Here is an 18960-nt window from a genome sequence, read left to right on the forward strand (position 1 = left end):
CAAAAATTCGCCTTCAAATTGTTGATCTACCCAGTCGTTAAATTAAAAAAGAAAAGATCTTTTTAAAATAATAAAAAAATAAAAAAATAATTAAAATAATTAAAAATGACTATAACAAAGTAACCCCTCTTTACTCTATAATTTTTTTTAATTAGTGTTAGAAAAATCAACGGAAATAGATTTTTATTTTCTTCTTTTCATTTCACATTTCTCCAAATTCAATGCGAAAGATGTTACTGCGAAGCACCTCCTCTTGATTAGTTTTTATTTTCTATACCTTCCAATTCACTGGATTTGCTTCCTCGAATACATCTCACGTTTGTTCACCAATATATCAAGACAACAATCCGCTGCAATTGAGATTTATCAGCGTCAATATTTATTTTAATTTGAGCGTTGCATTGCGCAAAAAATGTGGGGAAATATCGCTGGAAAAGTAAATATTAAAGTCTGTAGACGTTTGCATGGAATGCAATTGGATCGACTTTTTGCCCATGATGAAAAAAAGTTTAATTTTACAAACAATTTAATTCTAATGAATTTTAATTGTCTGATCAGGGGTTTTCTATCTCTCTCTGTTGTATGAAAATACCATAAATATGTGACAAGAAAGGCCAGAATTATGTGGAAAAATCATTTTCCGGTGTGTATTTGTCATTAGAGATGAATCTCCGTTGTCGGAATGATGTGAGATGTGAAGAAAAAGTGTTGAGTGCTCAATGATTTCATGTGGGAAATTGAGAAAAAACACACAAAGCTAAAATACTTGACTATTAAATGATATTTAATGACGCGTAAAAAATATATGTATATAGTACATTTAAATGGGGCTTTGCAGAAAAAGTCTTCCTGTTTGCTGAAATTAAACAATGAAATGTAAATAAATAAATGAGGAGATTTCAAAGTTTTTTTTCTGATTGGTAGATAAACTCGAGGAGAGTTTTTCTTGGCTAATTCTCGCTCAATTATTGTTTTCTAGTACGGCATCCGGCATCGATGCAAAATTGAATTGATTAGATTCAAAACAATTAGATAATAGTTTAAGCTTATAAAGTTATTTTTATTACTGACTTAAAGAACGTTTTTATTAGTTTTAAATGAAAACAAATTGTTAACCCAGATTAATCGAGAATTTTTGAAATTTTTATGGAGTCTATTTTCAAAATTGTCTAAGAAAGTTAGTTTTCATACAAAATTCTTGAAATTTCGCACAAGAAATTTTAAAACCTTTCCTTTAACCGAATCCATTTGCATATTTAAAAAAAAAAACAGAAAATTAATAACATTTTAGGCGCTTAAAATCAATTTAAAAAATCCCGGACGTACTAAATATAGAAATAAAATTAGAAACATTTTATTATCATTATTATTTATTTTTTAGTATTTTTTTTTAACCCTTTAATGACTAACGTGATAAGAGTTATCTTAGGGCTTTTTATTAGTGAACGATAAATTAAAATGAGGAGGAAACTCAGGGCAAAAAATTACGGAATATCAAACGGGAAAATTTCATAATTTTTATATTTAAAATTTCTGCTTTCTTTACTTTTTTTCCATTTTTAATAATTTAAGTTCTGAAATTTAATTTTTTAGAACTTTATCGGCGTAAAGTGAGCGACAATTCTAAATAGTTTTTTGAATATTGTAAAAGCTTAGGTCATTACACGAATATTTTACGCTGTAATAAAATAGCATGGTAGTTTAGCGTAAAATGTAGTTAAATACACAAAATCCAAACCGCAGAGAAAGAGAAAAGGCACAAAACGAAAAAGTCTCAAATGCGTTCTCTATTTTTAGCATGACTTTATAAATATGAAAATGCAAACAGACGCGACAGAGTAAAATGCATCCCATAATACCAACAAACAGAGCTTGTTGACTCAATGATTCCGTGGAAAATTGTTGAGTCAACGTGAAGAAATTTTTCATTTTTAAATTTTAGATTAATTTTCATTTTTTTTCCCCTAAAATTGAGTTCTAAATTAGAATTCTTTCTTTCCTTTTTCTTTACGCCTTTGAAGGTGATCTGACCATTGGCTCCTCACCATCATGTGGAGTTATTCTAAATGGATCTGGTGTGTTGCCGGTGCATTGCACACTGTATCGCAATGAAGATGGGAATGTGCTGCTGGTGCCAGAGCCCGAAGGGAGGACTCTGGTTGATGGGAATCGTGTGTCGGAGGAGGTGAATTTGACACAGGGAGCCATGCTTACCATTGGCAAATCCAACTACTTGCGATTCAATAATCCCGCCGAAGCGGAATTAATTAGATCGACAATCGGTAGCAATGAGAGAATTTCAATGCCACAGATTGACTTTCGACACTCCCAAGAAGGTAAGTTTTTTGTCATTTTTTTTCCTTTAAAAATCAAAGGATTTTATGCATTTTAAGGACAGTTAGATCCTTAAAATTAAAAATTTTTAAAGGATTGAAAAGCTTTGAAGAAATGTCAAAAAAGATTGAATGAATCAACCACGCCCCTATTCCAAGTCATTTTACATTTTTGTGCATAAAGCAAATGCATTGGGGCTGCATTTAATAAATTAATTCATTCCAGTAATTGAAAATAATTTTTAAATAATAGATTGAATCATAATGCAGAAATGCTTGGACGTGTGACCCTTTGACACACTTTTCATAATTTTGTATGTGCATGAAGCAAATGCATCAGTGCTCTATTGTGTTCATTAATAAAATAAATCGTCTTATCGATTAAAATTAATTTAAAAAATAACTGATTGAAGCAGTTTGTTATACTCAAACCGCGGATATTATTTTATCTATTTTTTTTGTTTTTTGCGTAAAGCATGTGCAGCAGTGCTTCATTGACTATGTGACTATTTTTCTCAGGGATTATAGTTATTATCTCTTAGCTTGCTAATTTATAGATTGACAATTAAAAGTACATAATAATCGATTTGATGTACATATGTAATGCATATGCTTTATGTTTTATGAATTATATGCTGCAAATCTACAGATATTTTTTTTTAATAAATTGGATAAAATCAAAAATCTAATAATGTTCAAAAATGTTTTCAGAGTGTTGTCTGAAGCATAAGCTTCTCCACAAAAAAAGACTATTTTTACTGTTATACTGTTTTTATTTTTAGACTGAAAATTAAAAATAACGATTGAATTAAATGTACAATATACTACCTATGCTTTATGTATAATGAAGCATATGTTGCAAATGCCCTGAGTGAGCTCTTTTTCCAAATAGATCTTGGAATAAATTCAAGAATCTTTTCATTAATAAATACTTCTTGATGTCTTAAAATATTTTCAAAGTCTCGTCTAAAGCATATGCTTCTTCACGAACAAAAAAATCAAGAAAAATAATAAATTTTATTATTTTTTTCAAAAATAAAAACAGATGCATCGGGAAAGAATAAAAATCTCAAATGTTCAGACGAATCTCCAACTGATGATGAGAAATTAACTGAGAAATTGACAAAGATTGAATATGCAAATATAAAGAACTTTCACTGCCCCAAAGTCTTCACGGCTGACTCAATAACCGTCAATACACCAGCTAAGGATGTTCTGGGACCGAAGTACAAGAATTTCACGAAAAATCTCAACAATAGCCTTAACAATAGTCTCAACAATAGCTTGAATAATTTGGTGAATTCCCCCTCATCGAGTAGTATCTATGAGAATGCCGGGAATAGCTCCGGGAATATCCTGACAACATTCAACAACCTCAAAGTTACCCCAAACTCCGCAACGTACGATCGCTACCCGAAAGCTTTTGGGTTGCAGCTGTACCCCATGAATGGGGTTAATGCGCAAATTAACAGTGAAACCACAGAGATGCATCAGAAGGCGAAGAATGATCGTTTGCGCGAGCAGGAAATGTCTGTGGCTGAGCAGGAGCGCCTTGAGGAGATTCTGCAGCTGTGTGCTGAGTATGAGAGACAAAATCAGTCCATTCAGTCGTCGCCAATTGTGCAGAATCGCATAAAGACGAATGGTTCTCTGCCACGGGAGAAGAAGTCCCCCTTCGGGGAGTCACCCTTTGGCATGGACAAAGGGCAGCAGGTCTTCTTTCCGCCCGATGATAAATCCCGCAGCAGGAAACTCCATTCGGGCTATGAGAATGTTGTCCTCAATCCCATTACGAAGCGTGCAGAAATCACCCCAGGTGCCAGCAGCGCCACCACCGATGACCCCCCGAAAAAGCCCACTTACATTCCCCAGAGCCCCCGCACAAAGATCCGCACAACAGTCTCCCCGAAGAGTCGCATTGAGTGTGAAAAGAAGTCCGAATATGAGATACTTCTGCAATCCTTTGAGGAGCGTCAGAAGGCCGAAGCGAACAAGAGTCAGGACTTGCGCTTTCTGGCGAGTAATCAGAAATGGGATGACAAACTCATTGGTCTCGTGAAGAGCGAGCGCAATGATGTGTTGATGCGCGTGCGTGAGCTCAAGACTCAGATTGCCGATCTCCAGCGTCAGGAGGACGAGGTCCTCCGGGAGCTGGATATGGAGAAGGCACTTGTGAATGCTGAGCTCACCAGTGAGTTTGGCACACTCAATGAGATGCGAAATGAGTTGACGGCACTCCAGGCGAAGATTCATCGTCTCGAAGCGCAGAGGAATGCAAACAGGGTCATGCAGGTGAGGAAAAATTGAATTTTACGGTTGTTTTCCGATGGAATTTGAATTTTTAATAATTTTCCGTTAGAATTTGAATTTTTAATGTTTTTCCGTTACTAATTGAATTTTGAATATTTCTTCGTTTGAATTTGAATTTTGAATAATTTTCTGTTAGGAAAGGATTTTTTTTCTGTTAGAAATTGAATTTTGACTTTTTTCCCGTTAGAATTTGTATATTTTTAATACTTTTCTGTTAGAATTTGTATTTTTAATATTTTTCTGTTAGAATTTGAATTTTTTACCGTTATAAATTGATTTTTGAATTTTTTTTCGTTAGAAATTCAGTTTTGATTTTTTCGTTAGAATTTGAATTTTTACAGTTAGAAATTCTGTTTTGATATTTTTACGTTAGAATTTTAATTTTTATTTTTTCCAGTTAGAATTTGAATATTGATTTTTTCCCGTTAGAATTTGAATTTGGATTTTTCCGATAGAAACCGAATTTTTCTGTTAAAAATTGAATTTTCATTTTTTTCCGTTAGTATTAGAATTTTAAATTGTTTCCATTAGAATATCAATTTTGAATTTTTCCGTTAGAACTTGCTTTTTGATTTATTTCCGTTATTAATCGAGTTTTTATTTTTTTTGTAAAATTAGTTTTTTTTCATTAAAATTTAATAAATTTAAATTATTTGAGATAAAGATTTCTTCATTTTCTCGCTAGATTTGTCAAAAACCTCTAAATATTCCATAAAAGAAATGTTTTTATACGACAAAGTAGAGGCAAGAAACGAGTTTTCTACTTTATTTCAATATTCAATTAAAAAAATAAATAAATTGCACAACTATTTAAAATTTATTTGAGGTTATATTAAAATGCTCTTTAAGGTTAGGATTTGGTGAATTTTTAATAAAAATTCAAAATTCAAGAGAAGATTAATGTAAGGCAAGAAAATACCAAAAAACACTGAAAATTTCACAAATAACTTTTCCAAAGATTTTCCACATTTTCCCAAAAAACTAATAAATAATGAAAAATCTTTATTTTATTTTAAAAAATTTTTCTGTAACAAAAATTAAACTTTTTGTGGTTTTTCTTGAATTACTTTTCAATTTTTTCACAATTTCTATGAATGAATTTTCCACAACATCGTTCGTAATGTCCTTTTAAATTTTGAATTTTTCAAACGGTCATTAACGGAATTTATACATTTTTATGCATTCAGGAGACACAACAGGCAAAGCTGCGTCAAAAAATTGAAATGCTTCAGGATCAGGTGGTTGGTTTGGAGAAATTGGTGGCGGAAAGTGATGAAAAGGACCTCCGGGAGGAACTTTCACGGAGCCTGGAAGCCCTCGAGAATGACCGGAAGGTGTTTGAAGATTTGGAATTTCAGTACTTGGAAGAGGAGACGGATTGGCTGGCATATCGGGAGGAGCTTCACAATGATCTGAAGGCACTCAATAAGTCCGTTGAGGAGAAAAGGAGTCAAATTATGCGCCTGGAGTTGCAGCGTATTGAGAATCAACAAATTGCCTGTACGGACACGAAGGTCCTGGAGAAGAATCTCCTGACCCTCCTCACGGATCTCGAGAAGAGTCGTGAGACCCTCAAGGCGATCGATAAGAAGCTCTTCTTGCTCTCAGGTGGCAATGAACCACCGCCGGCGCATTCAGAGTCAGACGATGACGCCGATCTCATTGCAATGGCGCAAAAGGGAAAAGCAAAGGATAAGATCCTCTCGCAGTCGCTTTACGGGTCAGAGGAGATCCTCGCAAGACGGAGCAATGAGGTGGATGTGATGAGTAAGAGTGTCAATGAGAATATGTTCTTTGATAATCTCGAAATGCCAACGAGTACGCCGAAGAAGGGCGGCGGCTTGGACCATCATCGGGAATTGAGTGAGGAGTCAACGCGCACCGCAGACTCGGCTTGTTCCCTCTTCAAGCGGAAGAGTGACACGGAGACGGACCCATTGCTCAAACTTAAATTCGATCTTTCACCGCCAGGTGGGGAGCGGCGTGACGAACTCAATCTCAATCTTTCCCTCGAATCGGATGACTTTGAAGTGAATCCGTTGGAGAAGCGTGTCCCATCGCAGGATGACATTGATCGTATCACGAAGCTCACGACAGATGTGCCCATTGATACGCAGGGGGCGAGCAATAAGGTGCGCGAGAGCATAAAGGAGATTGAGAGGAATCGCCAACTACTCCTCACCCAGCAGGGATCGCATGTGATTGAGCATGAGCGTCAGAAGATGTTTGAGCTGAAGAAGAAGAGTCACGATGAGGCGAGAGCTCAGTATTTGAGACTACAAATTAATAGTCAATCTGACGATGTTGAAAGGTGAGTTTTCTTTTTTTTTGTTAATTTTTTTATTCTTTTAATTTTTATTGATTTTTAATTTATTTTAAATATTGGGCCTTATTCAGCAACCAAGAAACCCTTAATATCTTAAAGTTTTGTACTGAAATTTCAAGATTTCAAGCGAATTTTAATGATTAGGTCGTATTCTGAATTTGAGTAAAGGCATCAAGATCTTGATGTCTTAATTACAAGAATTTTATTTAACGGAGCTTCAAGATTCAAAAATCAAGAATATCTTGTATTCTGAAGAAAGCTTTTTAAGATCTTTAAATTTTGATTAACAACATTTTAAATAAAATCTTTTATTTACAAGACTGAGTTGAGGATTCAAACCAATTAAAGGTATTTTAATAAAAATCTTCTTGCGATTAATTAAAAAAAAATCAAGCAATTCCTGAATATTTTTGGTAAAAAAAACTTCATTTTATGCTCATGATTAAGGATAGAACAATTTAATAAGCTAACCCCAAGGGGCGTTTATCTGAATGAAATTATTCGGATCTTCGGTAATATTCGGAATATTGGCTAATATTCGGATAATTTGCCAGAGAAATCGAAATATTCATTTTTAGACTCTAAATGGCTTAGATTGAGAAATAGAAGCCTAAAAAATACTTATTTCAAACCTTATAAGAACTAAATACAAACCGAATAGTAATTTCACCCCTAATCATGCTAAATTCAAGCCTAAAAGAGCTTAAAATTGAAACATAAAAATATTTTTTAGGCATAAAGAGGCAAAGATTGAGGAATAAAAGCTTAAATTCTAAAGAATCACAGCTAAGAATATATAATTTAGGCCTAGAAAGAACAAAAAGTAGTAAATTCAAGCCTAAAAGTATTTGGTTTTCAACCCTAAAAAGGCAATCTCAAATCTCAAAAAGCTTTAAAAATTATTACATAATTAATGTCTAAAAAAGACTAAAATTGAAGTTTAAAAAGTAGTTAATTCAAGCTAAAGAGTTGTAAATTTGAGCTAGAAAGTAGTAAATTTAACCCAAAAAAAGGCTAAATTCAAGCCGATATTATATTTAGTTTTCAATCTCTATATTTCAATGATCGAGGAACAAAACTTATTTTTAAAAAAAACTCATTAAAGCTTAAAAAAAAGACTAAGTTGTAACCGAAAAGTAGTAAATTTAACCTAAAAAAGACTAAATTCAAACCAAAATTTCCTAAATACGTTTTTTGATTTTTTCGGTTTTGAATTAATCGGTTTTTAGCAAAAGAAGTTCATGTGAAGTCAAATATTCAGATCTTCGGAAATATTCGAATGATTCGCTTAAATAAACAAAATATTCGCCAGATAAACACCCCTTAGCTAACCCAGATGTGCTAAAATTCCTTTTTAATTTTCGCAATGCCTAATTTCGTGTATAAAAGTTAATTTTTAATAAAAATTCTTGAAATTTTCCGTAAAACATTAAAAACTCTTCCTTTAAGTGAATTCATTTGATTTTTATGAAAATTTGAAGTATTTATAGTATTTTATTCACTCATAGTCTACACAGAAGATATATTGAGTGTACTAAATTTAGTACAATGAATAAATATCATAAAACAACAAATGAACTTACATTAAAAACTCGAATCTCTGTCCAAAATCTTCTCGTTTCTTATTTTTTGCAAGTTGGGATTTTTTATAGGTAATTCTATATAAATGAGTCGCAAAATTTGATTCTTTTACAACTATTCGGATCTTCGGAAATATTCGGAATATTCATGAATATTCGGAGAATTTGCCAAAGAAATCAACATATTGGTTTTTAGTCTTAAATTGGCTAAGATTGAGAAATAGGTGCCTAAAAAATACTTAATTCAAGCTCAGAATGAACTAAATTCAAGCCTAAAAAAAAAGATTAAAGTCAAGCATTAAAATATTTTTTTCTTTCTTAAAAAGGCAAAGATTGAGGAAAAAAGCTTAAAAAGTATTTAATTTAAGCCTAGAAAGGACTAAAGGTTTTAAATTCAACCCGAAAAATGCTAAATTCAATCCTTTATGGTTTTTTTTTTTTAAGTTTTCAGCCCTAAGAGCAGAGTTTTTATCTCAAAAAGCTTTTAAAAAAAGCATCTAATTAATGCCTAAAAGTTTTTTTTTCGATTTTTATTCGATTTCGTGTTATTCGGCTTTTATCAATGGATATTTAATGGTGAATTAATATATTCAGATCTTAGTAAATATTCGAATGATTCGGAATAATGACCAATTTATTCGTTAGAAGACACACCTTGCTTGTAAAAGCCCTTTTTCATTTAAACATTAGACACGTTTTAATACAATGCTTTTTATTTATTATTATTACTTTTTATTTTGCTATTTATTTCAAGTCGATATCTTAAAAATTGGAGGCGCTAGAGCAAAAAACGTGAAAAGAAGTGTTTTGTCGATGAAAAATATACTGCTTTTCATGTCAAAGTCAATCATAACGCGTCCAGTTATAAGAGTTGGTATACCACAACGCGGATGGGTCAGTCTATGCGTTGTAATTTAATTTCTGAGTTGTATTAGTAGGCAAAACTGATTTTTTTTTAGGAAAATCAGTAATTTGATGCATAAAAATGGTCATATCTCTAGTTCTATAAGACCTACAGAAATTTCTTGACTAGTTTTGGAAAGGTATTAAAACAGGCTATAAATTGACATAAATTTTAATAATTTTCAAGGTCACCTCCAGAACACAAAATGGCGGATTTTTGTTTCACCAAAACAGTTTTTGGCATTTTTTATCCTGAAGGAATAGTTCTAGAGGTTGCTGATGTTCTAGAAAGTTGTAGATAATTGTAAAACCTTTAATTTGATACCAAGTTGAGCAAAATCGGACAAGCAGTTCAAGAGATATGGCTCTTAGAACTGTTCAAATTCAAGAATTTTTCAAACTGCGATATCTTCTAAACGGTGACAGAATTTCTTCATTTTCGGAGTGGTACAAGATTATTAGTCAGGCTACAACATATCAAAATTTAAAAGATTTGCCTAATGGGGATTCGGAGATATTGCCCCTTAAAGTTAGGCAATTTTTGTTTTTGATTTTAGCGCCTCTTGCGGATGTTTTTGGAACTTGGAATGTTCTACGCAGTTGTAGGGCTTCTTGAAACCTTTCATTTGATACCAAGATGATCAAAATCGGTCAAGCCGTTCTCGAGTTATATCGAAAAAACACTTTTTGCTTTAGACCGCCATATTTGCTAAACCGCTTGACCGATTTTCAAGTATGAATAGTCGATGAAAACGTCTCACTGAGCTCTACAACATACTAAAATTTCAGACCTCTAGCTGTAAGGGAAGTGGTTGACAGTATTTCAAAATGGCGGACGGCGGCCATCTTGGATTTTGAAAATGCGAAAAAATGAAATTTTACACCCACATTTCTATAGAAAACTTCAAACCGGAGGTCTCTATCTGTTACCGTTCTCGAGCTATAAGGCAAAGTTTAGCGCACCGGCCGGCCGGCAGGCCGGCCGGATCAAAAATTTTCCACCACCATTTTCGTAATGTGGGATGTCTAAAACGTGCTCATACCAAGTTTGAGCCCGATCTGAGGTGGTCGGTTTTTCCGACGATTACAATACTTGGTATGCCACGATTGTGGTATACCAACTAATTAACGCTGAATTACCCATGAAGACAATATCTGCTTAAACTTAAAAATATTCTTAAACTGTTTGAATATTTGGTCGCATAAAGTCAGGAAAGGCTTCTTAAATTCAAATTTAGTCAAATATTCAATTGATTAATGATTTTTGGATCTTTTTAATGGATTTTGAGATAATCAATAGACATGAAATCCAGAATATTTCATCGTTTTCCATACAAATGGTAACTTTTACATTTTTTGCTCAAGTGGCTACAATTTTTAAGATATTGACTTGAAATAAAAAGCAAATAAAACTTTTTGAGTTTACGCACCTTTTGGTGGCAGAAGTTTTCAGATATCTCAATCCAATCAAAAGTTATTCACGGTTAAAATCATGCCCTAATTTCCTGGCCACCCTGTACTTGTTAATGCACAAATTCTTGCTAAAAGTGATCAAATATGTTTTCCTCACAATTTTCGGTTAATCTCAGGGCCTTCATCAGGTGTCTAAACGTGAGAAATTGATAATTTTCCAACCTTTAGCAACTTCTCAAGCTTCTAAAGAAATCTCTGATTAGGATTAGCTTAGAGATTATCTCCAAAAAAGCGGCCTAACCCGCGATTGATTTAACAAATAAAAAATCTGAATCATTGAGCAGTCAAATAGGCAACAAAATAGCTGAAATTAAATTGTGCATTGACTCAGTATTCTCATAAAATTCTCTTCCCGCTCCGTTGAAAGAAAAATGATCCGATTTTTCGACGTGATTGAAATGCGAATAGATGAGACATTTCTATGTGAATATTATACCCAACTGACAGCATACAATTGACCATATTGTTTGCTACATACATATATATTGATATTTATTCCATTTTTCCTTACTTGTGAAGCACACATCAATTCTCCCGGGCTCTTATCGTTTGTGGGTTGCTTTCGATGCTTTTCGATGTGTCACCGTCGTCGTTGCTCTGCTTTGAAATTGCCACACACAGTTTTTCACGGAATATCCAACAATTCGGTCGCTTTGCGTATTGCAAAATTTTATTTTTTTATTTTCTTTATAAAATAATTCATCATTGTGGATAAAAAATAAATTCTTTTGTATAATTCTCAAGTGTGGGTGCTCCGCAAGAGAGAATTTTTTGCTTGAGGAAAAGAAAATGAATAAAAACACACCCATTTGAAATTCTTTTACTCTTCTCTGTGTTATATTGCTTACGATGTCAGTTGAATGTGCTTCAATGGGTGAACATTAATCATATTTTTGCATAAAATTGCACGAATGGTGAAGAAGTTATTGGGAGAAATTTATTTTATATGCTGCCAAAAAGGGAAATTCCAGAGATATTTTCCATATTAAGGAAAAACTTTTCAATAAATCGGAGAATTTTTTCAAAGAATTCAATTTTATTTGTGATTCTACTGTAGAAAGTACCTAAATTATGAGCTGGAGTTGATGGTGTGATGATCAAAAGAGCGGGAGAGGAAGCGGAATGAAATGAGTGTTGATCGAATTAGAAATTTTCTATGCTGGTTGTTAACCTTTTTGAACCTTTTTTGACCTTTTCTTTATTATTTTGAGTAAATTAACGAGAAAATTCCTATTTTTCAGTGCCATCGATGACAAGGATGTCATCCTGGAGGGTGCAGGAGGTGTAAAGAAACAAGGAGAACCCACAGAGGGTGTCCCATTGAGTCCAATAAACACCAAAATGGAGAAATCTAGTCAGGTAAGTTGCACCTGAAAGTATTTATCACAGATAATGATGTACTTTTCCACCTTATCACCTTATCAAACCTTTAATCTCACTGCTCAATGGAGGTTTTTTCTTTAATCATTTTTGTTGAGAAGATAATTGCGAGAGAGAAATTGAAAAGAATCTGTTTTAGCGCCATTATTGTGAGGAAAAGCTCACAGAGGAGCTTTGAGTAGTTGAGACACAAATTGCTAGAATTATTTGTTGCAGTGAAAGCTTCTCTATTGGAAGCTTTTTGATGAAAAATTGAGTGATTTTGTTGAAATAATTTATTAAAAAAAATGATTGAAAAGTAGGAAAATTAAAAAGGTTTTTTTCTCTGTTTTCCAACAAACTCTATTTAAAAAAAAAGAGAATATTTCAAAAAAATGATGGGATTTATTTAATTTATTAAAAAATCAACATATTAGTGCCTTAATGGGATGAATTCGTTTGAAGTATTAAAGTTTATTTATTTTATTTATTTTTAAAGGAATTTTCCCTGCAAGAAAATGTTCAAAAACATTTCTGTTTCAGATTTTCAAAAAATATTTTTTGAAGAGCATCTACCTTATGGACAAAACTCACTAATCAGACCGTCTTAATATTTCTTAATTTTTTTTTCTTAAGAACTTCTTAAGTTTTCTCAAGCTAAAAGTAAGATTTCTTAAATTTTCAGAAGAAAAACTTTAAATTTTTAAAGAATAACTTAAGATATTTCCTGTGTATATTAATCGATGATTATTAAGAATTTAGGTGACGAAAGGAGATCAGAAAAAATCAGAAAAAATGTGCATTTAGCCTAATTCAGCCTGACTTAAAAATATCAAGTCTTGTTTAAAAAAATTGAAGAAATATTAAGTTTTTTTTTAAAAAAATCTTATCGAAACTTTAGATATTTTTAAAAACTCTTAAGAAACAGTGAGAAAACTTAAGCCCTTCTTAAGAAATCTTAAGTCTGTTTGACTAGTGAATTTCACCCTTAATAAGTTGATAAATATTACGAAAATTCGTGTCGTTATGAATGATTTTTTTTTCATTTTTGAATTATTCTTTTAACTTTAAAATTTGTTCTTTTCAAAAAGGAACACAGAGCTTTCGAATTACTTAAAGAGAAAAGTCTCATGATCAAAAATGAAAATTGGATTAATTCTCCTGATTAAAATACAACATTTTGCTGTATTAAAGAATTTTCTTACTGCTCATAAGCTTGCCAACCAAAGTTGTATTCAAATTTCTTAAATTTTTACTAAAGAAAGACAAAAAGAGGGTCCCTCTTGGCCATGTTTTGACCAACAAATCACCAACAGCGCTTCGTTCATAGATTTCGTTATTTAACTTTTTTTGCTAAAACTTTCAAAGCTTCAATTAAAAATTTCTTGACGGAACCTTTGCAGAATATTTTTGGAGGAGCTTCTTTACTTAAAAATCAATCCTATCTACCACCCACCACCATCCTTTTAACTGCAAAATAACATCAATTTAACAAATAATTTTACAGAAATAAAATCCAAGAAAAAAACCTGAAGGAAACTCCTAAAAAATACAAAATAAAACCTCCATCAAACGCATTCAGTTTAGAACTTTATAGACTGATAGCATATCCCTGGCAAAAGGAACATCACAGTTTAGCCATCAAAATAGCAAACATTTGAGCATATCACGTGTGGCTACAGGAAGCAACGAAGAGTAAAAAAAAAGACATAGAAGGAGATATGTGAATAAAAAAAGGGACGAAATTGCCACCACCTGTTTGATGCTTTTGTGTACATTTTCCAGGGTTTTCTCTCTACTTTATGCTACAACTCCTTCTTCTACAATTTCCCTCAATGTTTCACACACAATTTCCATATCATGAATATCCACAACTTTTATTATTATCTCTCTTTGATATTTCACTTTATTGTTCAATCAGGAAAAGTGATTTTCCTCTTTTTCTGTGAAGAAATTTTATTTTTCTTCCTCCTCTCTTCAGGTACTAAAAATAGGGTAAATTGTTGATGATTTGTTGGTCAAGACAAGGCCAAAAGGTCATTGTTTTATAATCACTGCAATCTCAGAGGATATTTTTCAGGTAAAACGTCTTCAACGACTTCTGCTTGAATTTCATGTATTTCTAACTAGAAAAAAACAATTGAATTCATTAAAAATTGGGAAAATAAATGTTTCATGTTTTGGTCTACGTATGACCCAAAAAACGCAAAAGGGTTGTCCATGAAAAACATTTTAGGCATGAAACTTAACGAAAAACAATTATAAAATTCTAAAAATTTAATTTTTGACTGATTTAAGAAATATTTATTGAAAATGATTTAATTTTCGCTGCAAAATCAGCAAAATAATCTGATTATTTGAAAAATATTCGGAATAAAGTTCTCAAAATTCTTCAGATTATAGCCCCTTAAGATTCTCAATTAAAACTTTCTTTTTTTCTTTTAATTTCCCATCAAATTCGCACTGATAGAGCAACCCAATTAACCCCTAGAGATCCACCTGACCCCTACAGACGGCACGGAGCAGTTAAAAAACTATGTCACTAACTTTTCCTTCCTTACTGCAACATCCACACAAATATGCTCGTCTTACGAAAGAAATCAAACAAAAAAGTTTTTCTATTAACTTGTGGTGACATCTAAAATTAAGAATGGTATTTGTATATAATGTCTTGCATAAAAGTGTTGCTATTTTCGCACGCATTTGTATTTATTTTAGATGACTGAAGGAAGTCTTTTCTGCCATAAATACACCAAAAATAACACACAGACACACACTTTGGGGGCTAAAATAATTTAATTTTGCGAGTAATTTGTGCTGAAAGAGCTTTCGCGAAATGTTTTTAATGACTCTGCTGATACGATGAGTGGGGCGCACATATTTTATTCACACAAATTTTGCATCCTAAAAGGTAAAATAAAAAGAGAAAAAGAGTTTATTTTTCATTGGAGATGAGAAGAATATTTTTTCTTCTCTAAATATTTTATTTTCTTCCCGATTCTGTCTGAGAGAAGATATTTTGTCATTCATCGTCAGACGAAGAGGAAAATCATGATGTTTTTATTTATATAAATTTCCCATCGTGTCTAAAATCAAGGCAAGAGCGGTCTATTGGGGGTTCTGTGCCGATGCAGAGGAGACGCCGGGTTATTTATTTTGTATTAAATGCTGAATGATGACAATTTTTGAACATTGCGGCAACTTTCGTATTTTCCTCGAATGAGAGCGAGAGTTTTTTGAGTGAGATGAGAATTCCTGTGGGGTGTGTGTACTGTGCGGGGATCTGCACAAGAATCTTGAGGTGAATCTCTTCAGTGGTTTACGTATCTTTGGTATTGTGAGAAGTGCGTGGATTTTACTTCTCTCTGCTTCTGAAGTTCTTCATTTGCAACTCTCAAAATACTTCTTATTTAAGGAATTTATCTTTGAGTGTTATGTAACAAACATGTGGGGCTAGAAGGGAAATTAATTAATTTAGTTCATTAGTTAGTTGGTGGGATTTTAGTGGTGGGGAGGATTTTTTTGTGGAAGAGAGCGGGGAAATAGAAGATGTCAGTTTGGATGACGTATGTGAATACGAGGAAAACATCTACAGCTAAAATTCAACTTCGAAATCCATTTGTAAGTTATTTATTCTCTTTAATTTATTTTTTTTCTCTTTATAAAAAGTTGTTTTTCCAATGGAAAATTTAAAATGTAAATGGATGTTGGATCTTCATTTAATATTATTTTTTCGCAAGAAAAAGTTCTTTTCCAAGAAGGATAAACTGGAAGAAAGAAAATAAGATGAAAAGTTGAAAGTCTCCGAATAATTTGGGAAATGAAGGAATTTTTGGTATTCTGGGAAAAAGAATTATAAGATAATAGCCAAGACACAAATTATGCTATAAAATAAAGTTTTTATAATTAGATTATTATTTATTTCTTTCATTTTGATTTACACAAATTCTTTACAAAATCTTTAATATTTTATTATTATAAGACAAAAGAAATGACGAAGAAAATATTGGGAGCAATTTTGGACAAAATAAAAGACAAAATATTTTGAAAATACAAAATATTTTGACATTAAATGTAATTTTGCACAAAATATTTCTCTAAAACTTTTGTCAATCTCTCCACAAAAGAAATTTTTGCAATTTTAGGTACAATAAAAGGTGAAATATTTTGAAAAACTGAAAAATTTTGACGTTTAATGCAATTTTAGACAAAAGACAAAAGATTTTTTGTGTCAATCTTTTGACAATCTTGTGAGTAACGTCTCCACAAAAGATTTTTATAGGAGAATTGTAATTTTGCACAAAATAATTTATACATTACACAAGAAATATTTTGTATTTTACAAGTATCTCGTCGAGGTGCTTTTATAAAACCAAAATCTTTTGTCAAACTGGTATTTACCCGTTGCATTTTTTAGAAGTTTTCTATCATATTTCTTGACATAGCAATGGACAATAATGCAATTTAGGTTAATTGTGAAGCTTTGTGCAAAGGGAAATTGTGGAATGATATGAAATTCAGCCAATTTAGCTGTATCCATTTTCCCTTTTCGCGGTGTTGGGCAAAAATGTTATGGAGAATTTCTGTGTCTTTTCGGCAAAAATTTGGGAGATCGCTGACAAGTTCTAACCCTATATAATCAGGATTTTGGGTCAGAGATCCCTTCCCTATGTTCCCGATGCGAGTTTTTATGTGCAAAAACGAAATATATAGGGCTAATTAATGCAATAAATATGAGTCAATCAATTCATGTAAAACAATCATATCAGAGTGACTCCATTAACATTTTCTTGGTATAATGAAAATCGAACTGGTGAGCTAAAAGTTAGATGGTTTTTTTTTGTCTTCCCAACATCCTTGGGGTACCTAATAGACTACACGCATGTTTGACTTGAATTTCTGAATTTCCCTAAAAATTGATTCAGTTCAGATTGTTCAATTGCCCCAAACGTAAACATAACCTTATAGGAATGTTATCTTCTTCTTATTTTTTCCATCTGTAAACTCTCCACTCGAAAGAAAAACACGTCACAAAAGGCGACAAAATATATCAAAAGTCTCCCAAAAGATATTTTATTCAAAATTGCTCTTCATAAAATGTCTTTTGTAGACTTCACAAAAGACAAAATATATTTTATTTTGTCCAAAATTGCTCCCTTTCTAGCCATAAATTGAGAACTTTTCAAATGAATTTTCTCGTAAATTTCAGCTTCTTTAGGACTAAAATGCGAATACCTTTTTTCGTCTTTAATTCAGTATTTTTTTTAACGTTAGAATGTAGTTCTTTGAAAGCTTTTGCTCTTTTAAAAAAATGTTGTTTATCTGCCGATTATTTTGATTCTTTTTTGCGAATCATTCGAATATTTTCTCTCAGATAATCACCCCTTGTTGTCTTAATCTTGCATTAAAATGATTTATTAGAAAATGTAGAGAGAAAAATGTTTTCTTTTGCAATAAAATAAGGTTATGGTGTTGTCTTGAATTTTTTTCTGTTAGAAATCGTTGGATATTTCGGAGATTAAAGACGCTTTCATCAGGCCTCTACAGTCTACATAGTAATATTTCTTTTAAATCATATAAAATTTTAAAATTAACCTAAATTTAAAATGAATAAAAAATGTAGTTAGACCTTTTTTATGAAAATATCTTCAAAAGATTCTTTTTCAAAGTTTCAGTGAATTTTTTACACATTAATGGAGCGTGTCTTTGCTAAATTAATTATTTTAATAACTTTTCATGTAATTTATTTTCCTATAGAGACGCAGGGTCACGGAAATTTCAGTTAAACATTAAAAAAATCTCTTTGTAAAATATTCCAGTTGAAAAAAAAAACCCTCCTCCCTGCAGAAGATGCAAAATTTGAATTTTATCAGAAAATATTTTGACAATTCTATTGCTCCTCCTGCCTGGAGGAATATGATTCATGGACCAATATTGCAAAATACTGGTGAATGAAAAAAAAGAGTAAAATGTCAGCATTTATAAAATATCTAGCAGCTGTGAAATTCATCGTAAACGAGCGGGAAGAGTCAAGGGATGAGAAGTTCAGGAATATTTTAGAGATGAAATTCACGCCGCGAATGAACGTGCAAAATTCATTGCCCTCCAATTACACGAAAAAAAGTTTTAGCTCCATTTATCATTTTGCCTTTCGGCAATGAAAATAAAACAAACAAGCTGAATTGTAATGCCATGTACGTGGAATACCAAGTAGGAACGTTTTTTTTTTCTGGGCGAAAATATTTTGTTGGAGTACTTTTCATTATTTTTTTTTTCATTTGAACACCTTCTGTCCCAATTACGTGTCTTACTGATGTGACAATTTTCGCGATTTATTATTACATTTTATTTGGTGAAGGATATGGGGAGATTATGTGGTGGGGGGAGGGGGGAAAGGGGAATAAAATTTCTTTTTATGAGTTTAAAAAATAAATTTACTTTGTGTCTGCTTAGAAAGAATATTACTTATTTTTCAAACAAAATGATAAAATATTGTCAAAATATTACGTATATAACATTTTAATAAAAAATAAATATTTGGGCAATTTTTGAGTAAACTTTGTTTAACTTTTAAGCAAATATTGATCAAAATTCTATTGATCAGTTTTTGAGCAAACTTTGATTAATTTTTAGACAAACATTACTCAAACACCTCGATCAACCATTATCAAGGAAC

General features: G+C 32.0%; 1 protein-coding gene across 2 annotated transcripts in view; it reads left to right on the plus strand.

The window, feature by feature from the left end:
* LOC129795421 (uncharacterized) overlaps positions 1 to 18960 on the plus strand; it is a 39237-nt gene that overhangs the window by 15700 nt on the left and 4577 nt on the right. For both annotated transcript variants that reach the window (XM_055836661.1, XM_055836662.1), the window contains exons 3-6: positions 2022 to 2336; positions 3379 to 4625; positions 5831 to 6954; positions 12167 to 12284. In XM_055836661.1, coding sequence (XP_055692636.1) covers positions 2022 to 2336; positions 3379 to 4625; positions 5831 to 6954; positions 12167 to 12284 — 2804 coding nt within the window. The remainder of the gene's footprint in view (positions 1 to 2021; positions 2337 to 3378; positions 4626 to 5830; positions 6955 to 12166; positions 12285 to 18960) is intronic.

Source organism: Lutzomyia longipalpis, chromosome 4 (assembly GCF_024334085.1).
Source record: "Lutzomyia longipalpis isolate SR_M1_2022 chromosome 4, ASM2433408v1".
Lineage (NCBI taxonomy): Eukaryota > Metazoa > Arthropoda > Insecta > Diptera > Psychodidae > Lutzomyia > Lutzomyia longipalpis.